This window comes from Notothenia coriiceps, unplaced genomic scaffold (genome assembly GCF_000735185.1).
Source record: "Notothenia coriiceps isolate Sejong01 unplaced genomic scaffold, NC01 NC01_scaffold00003451, whole genome shotgun sequence".
NCBI classification, from domain to species: Eukaryota; Metazoa; Chordata; class Actinopteri; order Perciformes; family Nototheniidae; genus Notothenia; species Notothenia coriiceps.
Genome location: NW_011336152.1, coordinates 11,478 through 20,519, shown reverse-complemented (window position 1 = coordinate 20,519; position 9,042 = coordinate 11,478). Strand labels below are relative to the sequence as shown.

The window sequence follows — 9,042 nt, the reverse complement described above, 5'->3', positions numbered from 1 at the left end:
ACAGTAGCTTCTCTGCTTTATCAGCCATAAGTCTGTTCCTCTTCTCATCAAGCACATGAGAGGCAGCGCTGAACAGTCTCTCGCTGTCAGTGCTTGTGATTTGATCTTACTCCGCATATTTGTCCGGGTGTTTTGATTTCAAGTGGTGGAGTAATCCCGAAGTGGTGAAAGTCTTTGCAGTTAAGGCGAAAGGGCCTTTTGAACCATTTTCGGCCGATAATTTTCGGCGGCCGAATATTCGGTGCATCCCTACATATAATACATATATACACACGATATAAGACTAATAGGAGACACAGAAAGCTAAATTACAGACATGTTCATTTATTATTCATAAAATAATATTTCACACTCAAAATGATCATTTGAGTAAATATCAATTAATGTCACTTTTAAATCTTGAATACATCTCACTACTTCCCCAAGCAAATGCATTTTCACAAAAGAATAATAAAGTAATGTCATACTTGCACAAACGAGAAGCATGCTTGCACAAATGTAAGTGCTTTAAATAATTCGGACTTTGAGAAAACACTCCTCATTTCTATAAATCATAGATGCCTGCCCAAGTGTTTTTATTCTTGCGAGAGAAAAAAAAAAATTCAGGGTCACACAGGGTGAGGAATTGATACACACTTTTACTTTAAAAACATTTAAAACACATCTAGGAGATACTAACCTCAATTTTGAAGAGCTCCCCTGCCCCTTCACAGTCATTTGAGGTGATGACTGGAGTGTGAATCTGCAAAAAGCCATTTTCCTGGAAAACAAAATATATACAAATAAACACAAACAGTCTCACTGCGTTCTGTTACAAACTCATCCACTGATGGTCTCACCTTGAAATACGAGTGAACAGCTGTAGTGGCCTCACTTCGTATTCTCAACAGGGAGCTAAAGGCATTTGTTCTACACCTGAGATGAGGAAACTGTCGAATATACTCAAGGCTGTGTCGTTCTTTGATTTTGAATGGAAACTCCTGAAGCAAAAAGACAAAGCAACACAATTGTGTTACATTTCCTTTACAATGAACACATAGTTATAACATAGATTAAGTTTAATTTCAAGCTAGCACATTAAGCCATGTGTTAAGAAAACGTACCAAAGGGTTGCATTCTCCTACGATATGGATTTGCTCTGCTTCCAGTTCAACTGGCTGTTTTTGGTTTGGGCTTTTCTTAAGAGTGCCGGTGACTTCAACAGCACTTCCAAATGTGAGCAACCTTTGTATTAGGAGAAGAAAATGGAAGATTATAACTGTACCCTATATACCTGAAACTACATTGTCAATGATTAAGTAAAGGAAGTAAAACTGAAGGGCTTACGGATAACTCAGCTCTGAACTGGCAACGACCTGCAGTGATTGCAAAGAGCTTCCATCGTTCACATGCAGGAAGAGATGTGACTTCTGAGCTCTAACAGAGCGAACCCATCCCTACAAGTAAAACAAATAAAGACCAAACAGTGCATTCTGGTAATACAGAAGAAAAAAATAAATTAAGTTCATAAACCCTAATATTGGCTATTTCATATTTGTACCCTAATATTTCTCAAATTAATGTCAACTAGATTTATATAATGTGATATCAATATGCAGTTATACTAGAATTGTCCTTTGTCATAGTTGAGACACTAGCTAGAATTCCAGTGAATTATTTAAAAGCATATATTTGACTGGACGGTTGTTTAGCAAGTAGCCATATAAAGTATATACATGCAGTTTTTTAGTAGGTGTAGTTATGTGTATCCTTGAATTATTAGCAACTAAAACTGCAAGCTTTTTAAGTTATTGAAAGGATTAGGCTATTGTATAACTATTTTAACACACAATATTGGGCGCATGAGATATTGCTTTTTTTTTTTCTTTCTTTCATATTAAATTATATTTTAGGAGAAAAAAAAGCATCAGCCCTATGTGCTTAAACACTTATTTTAGTATTATGTGTCTAACAAAAAAATTACCAGAGGAGCAACATTTGGTATTTGAACCCGCACACACATGCAGTGTAAAAACTATGTTTTATATGGAGGACATTTTGAATAACGCAAATTCTTTCCCACATTTTCAAAAATTCTAACTTTGACTCCATATCCTTTCACCAAGTATATCAATAACATAACACTTAAGAACAATCACAATAAATGTTGTGATATGTTCTGTAATAAACATTTGCGAGAAATTGCTTAGTAAATAAATGTAACCAAATAATATAAAGAACATTAAGGTTTATTATAAGGTAATATGTATTACATTCAGTGAAAATTCATGATAATAAAGTCACGTCAGTTTGGGTAAACTGCATGCTACTGGAGGATAATTGTTAGCACAGATTAGCAGAACATATCGTGTGATGAAAGCATGCGTGAATATTACCTGTACTTTGACATTAGCTCCCAACTCAGCACCTGAAACTGCTTCGGACACCCTTAGTGTTGCTGGTGTTTTCTTACAATAACTTCGAATATTTAACAATATTCCCCGAGATACTGAGGTGGTTGTGGCAACAGAAAGCGTTTTAGCTGCAGCTTGTAACATCGTAACAAACGCTGCACTTTGACGCGAGCATCCGCTAAAAGCACAACATGTTGCGACAACTTAAAGGTTAAAAAAACATCAATTTTAACGGTATTTTTAAACGTTTTTCTAACACTTGACTTTCACGTTGTGTCACTTGTGTGGAGACACACTTCCTGTTTGGGTCTTCTTCTTCTTCTTCTTCTTTGCTTTAATGGCGAATCACTTCCACTTGGAGCATATATCGCCACCTACTGTTGATTTATTTGTTCATGTTAAATCCTTGTCCTCAGACCAGTGTTTTTGAGAAACTTGAAGATCAGCTTGTTTACTTCATTTCTTGAGTTACTTGCGAATATTGCCTTGAAATCCATGTCCTTGATGTTAAGTTGTTCCAGTGCAGTTTTCAGAATGAGTCTTTGCCTTGTATATTCCGGGCAGCTAAAATTGAATACGGACACAGACATTATGTATTGTCTCTGATTGTTGGCAACCATCACAATTGCCAGTTGGATGTTTTCCAATCAGATGCAGTGATGAGTTTAATCCCCCTATTTGGGTCTTTCACCATTCGTTTAATTCAGTCACGTGGATTACGGTAACCCAAATCAGATAGCGATGTCTCACAGCAGTCATTTTATTGCAAGGGAGGCGTGTGGTGCAGTGGGTTAATTGTGCGTTGGTGTTCAGATCAGGGTCAGAACAGGTTCAAACCCCACTGCAGTCCGCATGTCGTTGTGTCCCTGGGCAAGACACTTCACCCCAAATTGCTCCTGTGGGGATTGCCCACAGTATTGAGTTTGTAAATCGCTTTGGATAAAAGCGTCTAACAAGTGACATGTAATGTAATGTAAAATTGCTCCAGGGATTTTTAGTGTTCTACTGAGTCAATAGATGTCTTGTTAAAATTCATGTAAGATCCTCATGCCTTAATATAATTCTCATTGATGTTAGAAGTATAACAATGTATGTATTTCTATTCAATTTCTTATGAGTCTGTAAAGACCAGCTACACATTTCAATCAGGTATTATTATAATTTTAATGGAAAAGCAGAATTCAGATGATGCAATCACATTTACGAACTAGAAGTTATACATAAATACAATCGGTTTTAAAAAGCATTACAAAAACATCGTGGGTTCAGTTATTCAGTAAATTAGGCTGAATATAACCTCAGAAACGACACAAAAATCAAAATATTATACATTTCTGCTGCTTTTTATTAAGCATTTACATATCAATATCCCAGTTGCTGTCCATCAGCAGTAGATGCAATAGTGATTATTTTTGTTTTAAGGCAAGCAATGTTTCTTGATGTAAAATTACGACAAATATCCTGATCTAATCCTAATCCAAATGGCCATCCACCAGTGTCATTTTCTACATACAGTGGAAAAAATAATATATATTTTGAACACCAAAGCGTAACACATGGAGAGATTCAAAAGTGTAATGAAGCAAGCAGAACAGCTATTACAACCACATGGAAATCCTCTTTAATCTTCCATGATGTATCTGCCGTCAGTGTGAGGTCCATTTGTGCGTAAACCTCGTTAATCCAATACCCAGAACGACACTGGGTCTATTCCCACCATTTGCTGCTGGGGTAAATCAGATCATGCCAGCAATGTAATAAGATGCCATGGACAATTATTCACCTGGACTCGCCTGTCAGCTCTGGAGCCCCTGGTCTGGGACTGCAGCAAACACAGAGCTGGATGTCTCCACCTCCGGCTGCTTATGACACATCATCATTAAACCCAACATGATGCATCTGAAAAGTCAGCGGGGTCATTGATATTAATTATCTCCTGCGTGGATGGAGCAATTATTCACATGGTCTCATCTTAATGGGTAGCAGAACAAATCTATTTTCCAATTCATTGAGTACAAAATACAATGGGGAATTAGTAGAGGTCATGATGTCTGTATCACATGTTTCTTTGTCTTGAAAGTTCAAGATGAAAGATGGTGACTATCAGACCTTTTGATACAACAATTAGGAGACAGTTATCTTTAATCTACTGCAATAAAACAACAAACCTTTGACGCATATAATAGGTTAAAATGTACATAAAAATTACCCACTTTTTAAGGAAATGTGTCGATATGTTGTGTATAATCTGATTGTTAAACTGCTAAAATCTGCTTTCCTGCTGTTCCTCCATCATAACGTGCAATATCTTACTTTACCGCAAGGTGGTGCTGTAGCTCTATGACACAATTCACTCCTTTGAAATCCCCATCTACTACAGATTTATTCATTTACCCCTGAGTTTCCTCCAATATATTATTCATTTGCAGCTCCAAGGTCTACTCAAATGGAAACAAGCTGGCTTTGTTATGTTCTCTCTGCAGTTCTATCAAGAATAATGCAAAGGACCTGCTCGATTTCATTGGCAGCAGGTAGTCCAGTGCAGCAGTAAATTCAGGTAGCATCTAGGAACTGTTTCCTACACATCAACGGGAGCAGCAAGGATGAGATCCCCATAGTGTTTATCTATAACCTGATTTGTATGTTTCCCTTTTTTTAAGGCTTGACACATTCAGTTACATCCTGCATGTGGGAGTGATGCTAGATTGCATATTGCACGTGTTATATCCACAGACAAACTCCCAGGACCCACATGCAACAAACAGTATGTCTAGATACAAATCTGTAAAACGTCTAAAATAACTAAGTGTCATCCTGATAACATTCTCCGATAACAACCAAGAAGAGAAGTCGAATGGTACTTGCAATGGGAGATATATAGCTCTCTGTTCTTGGAGCCTCTACAGGTAGAATAGATGTTTGGCAGTGTCCTGACAACCTTATTTGGGCCTAACAACTTGTTAAAATCAATACCCGATTAGTCAGCAAAACAAAGGATTTTGCTGTAAAAGCTTGGATCTCAGGAGGATCACTGAACTTAAAGGGCAAGTGCATCCTCTGCTCTCAGCAGCCCCCCTCCCCGGTCCACCCACGACAGCACTGTATCGACAGCATCTCCTGCACCTTCCACACTTCTTCATCAGCGCCTCCAAATATTCTGCATTCTCAAATGAAAAGCAGCATTGATTTTATGTTACATGGCTCGTTAAGTGCTGATTAGACCATTATAGTGATGTGATTTCAGGGAATGGGTTTGGGTGACAGGCGGCCAAAAACAAATCAAAAGGAACTAACAACCCTTACTGAAAGAGATTTGGGCCGCTGCACTGCTTCACCTACGACTCTGCAGTTAATATCAGAGTCTTTTGTTTGTGTGGGTTGATATCTAATGGACCAGCTTCAATAGTCTCGAGAAAATATCCATTAACAGTGCTCAAGACTTTTACTGTTTGGAAATGATGATGATGTTCAACCAGTACAGGTAAATATGTTTTACATTGTATATCGTTTTTTATTTTTGGATTGTTAGTCAAAATAGAAATAAAAAAGTGATTTTCACATTGATCTCCTGAAAATGTTCACTATTTAATGTCATTTAAGTGGCTAACTGTATTGATTGTAACACTAATCGTCAGATAAATGAATAATGAAAGTGGTCATTGGTTGGAACCATTATTTGTACAGATTAATTTGCAGGGCACTCAATGATATATATTTGTTTTTCAAACTCTGATTGGAAAATTGCAAAAAAATTACAAATGCTTGTTCGAAAATAAGGTTGACAAGTTACTATGGAGCAAAAGTCATATTCCAAAAAGTGCTTCACAAAGGCGGCACAATAAAACAAACAAGTCTTAAATCAACTATCAGGTTTAAAAGAAAACGGCAAAAGAAAAAAAAAACTAGTATCTCATATCAACATAGTGAATAAAAGGTAAGAATTGGGAAATATTGTTTGATTAAGGAAATAATAATAGTTAAAAGTTAAAAAATATATATAAGCAAAGGAGCTCTGATAAAAGCCCATTTTGAAAATAAAATAAAAAGTGATCACTGTCCCAGTCAACCTGATCTCCAGAGTCTTGGGGCTCTGACAGCAAATGCTCTTGTTTAGTATGCAGCCTCTAGAACAGACAAAAGACCTCTGCTCAGGATATTGAAGTCTTAAAGTATTGATAGGTCAGATACACATCAGGGAGAGAGGGCATAAAGAGCCTTAAAGGTAAACGGTAAAATCTGAAAATCTATTCTGCACATACTGGGAGCCAAGAAGCTAAAAGAGAAGTGATGTGTTTAGATTTTTTGGATAAAGCAGGTTCTTTGATTAAAAGCCTAGCCGCTCAACTCTGTACAGTCTGGAGTCTATAAAAAGATGATTAATGTTCCCCAAAGGAAGCTTGTATGGAAGAAATAAACTTGGTCCCAAAGCCGATCCCTGAGGCATACCATATTTAACAGAAAGCAAATGAAGAGACACAGAGGGCGTGTTTGAAATTGCACATTACATACTCAGTCTGTATGTCCTGTATACTGCCTACTAAATTAAGAATACCATTACCAGCAGACTGTTCATTGGTTTTTCTACAGTGCATTTTAAATGTGAGCTCCAGTGTTTTTCCTCTTAACTGTACCTTAACCGCACTCACCATCATTCGTAATTATTTTATCCTACAGTAAATTATTAAAACCGTCTGCCTTGAAGTCCATCATTGGACAGTCTAAAGAGTTGCAGTGCATTTTGCTATGGTTGAATATGTTCAGAAAGCTAATTTCTCATAGTCAAAATGTCTTACTAGTCTGATTAACATCCAATCATTTCTCACGTACAAATGATTTGCGTACTATGATGGAACGCACACATACTCAATTTAGCCTCATACTTTGTATGAATAGAAGGCTATGATTGTATGTTAACACAGCTAGAACATCCTATTCGACAGGTAGGTGAAACCCATTGTGAGGCTGTTCCAGATATCTCCAGCCAGGGCCTCAGTCAGTCTAACAGGGTGCTGTGATCCATTGCGCGAAATGCTGCGCTAAGGTCCAGGTGTACAAGGACTGAGCACATGCCATCATCAACAGCCATTACATTGTTGTTGGTAACCTTGAGGATGGCAGTGCTGAGATACAGGAAAAATGTGTTTGTTATTCATTGCAGAGAGAAATCTCTTGGACACTATTTTTTTTCTAGAAATGTTGATATTAAAGATATCTTGGAATAATCATGATCAATCGTTTTAAGGGCAAGAGGGATTTAGGTTTTTTCTCGCATTGATTACACAAGCAATTTTAAAAACAATTCTGAGATACAGCCATTTGACAAGGAACTGTTACAATCTGAAAGCAGAAGGAGCACAAAAGATTCCTTTACTTTTAATACATTGTTGGTATTACCTCAAGACGGCTAGAGGACAATCTTAACTATATAATACTGTTTAAAAAAGTTGATGGGATGAAACTGGTTCAAATTACTCACTTTATCAGTAAAATAATTGTAATATTTTAAATGAGGAAACATGTTGATTCAGTCCATTTAATGAATGCTGTTATTTCCAAATAAGGGTTTCATGTTACTTAATACACCTTTTACAAATCAGTCCTTAAACTGCTAACTAAGGACAACATGTAGTTTTAGTTTAACCTGATATCTGTTAGTTAGCCTGTATTATTTAAGCTTCCATCAAAACAGGGCACTGAAAATACCGTTCACAATTGAGTCAATCAAAACACAGTGACAGATTTGGGGTATTCTGTCATGCTTCAATTTCACACAGAAAGGATATCCTTTCATGTGCTGAGGAGATAGAGTCATACTATATATAATATCACAGCTTCAACCTTAAAAATGTCACGACAGTTTGGCACCTGAACCCTTTCCTTTCTTCCACTGGATGTAGTCAAAGACAAGACTCTCCTGAGTTGGCTAAGAATAGATGATGAAACACAGTGATATCAAAACATTTTACCTCATCATGACACAGTGTAATTTTCCTCTGCACACACACAGGCCACAGTCAAATGAAAGAATTCATCCTAGTCTTCACTTTGTCCTTTGCAGTAGCTTCACTTGTCACTGACGTCTTTAGGAGGTTACAGTGTGGGCTTTATTTGCTCGGGTTCTTTAATGTAATGTCCACTAATGATTAAGCTTTCATATCCTAATTTACAAAATCACTTGCACAAATTATCCTAAATTCTTTATTGTTATGCAAGAATTATAGTTATATCTATGTCACCCATATAAAAATGCAATTTATTTTCTTTCCTTGAAAGGCGTACATGTAGAATACACGACGTTTACAATCAGCATATGTTGCTTACTTGTTGTTGTCAATATTAAACATGAAATCCCTGGAAATTACCTGTTCAAAAAACACCTTAAGGACTTTGAAATTGTATTTTTCTCTACATCGTGCTTTGCCGGTCTGGGTCTGGAGATTAGTTTGAAAACATTCAGCTCATAATATTTTTCTCATTAAAATGTCCTTATGTCATATATTTCCAGAGGTCTGGCGAGGGGAAATGCCTGCCATTGGATTTTCATGATCTGTCGCTCCACTTGAAGATTTGACAACTCTTTCAGGACATTTTTAACTGCCTTACATTGCTGAAACTGCTGTGAAGTGTACCTTATCTGAACCACATATAT

At 36.8% G+C, this 9,042-nt stretch overlaps 1 protein-coding gene across 1 annotated transcript in view; it reads right to left on the bottom strand.

Moving 5' to 3' along the window:
• nars2 (asparaginyl-tRNA synthetase 2, mitochondrial) overlaps positions 1–2,717 on the bottom strand; it is a 5,941-nt gene extending 3,224 nt beyond the window's left edge. The window contains exons 1-5 of the mRNA XM_010766611.1: positions 2,376–2,717; positions 1,327–1,436; positions 1,104–1,224; positions 840–980; positions 680–760 (exon numbers count right to left, since the gene is read on the bottom strand). Of these exons, the coding sequence (XP_010764913.1) occupies positions 680–760; positions 840–980; positions 1,104–1,224; positions 1,327–1,436; positions 2,376–2,537 (615 nt within the window). The 5' untranslated portion in view covers positions 2,538–2,717. The remainder of the gene's footprint in view (positions 1–679; positions 761–839; positions 981–1,103; positions 1,225–1,326; positions 1,437–2,375) is intronic.
• Between the last annotated feature and the right edge of the window lie 6,325 nt (positions 2,718–9,042).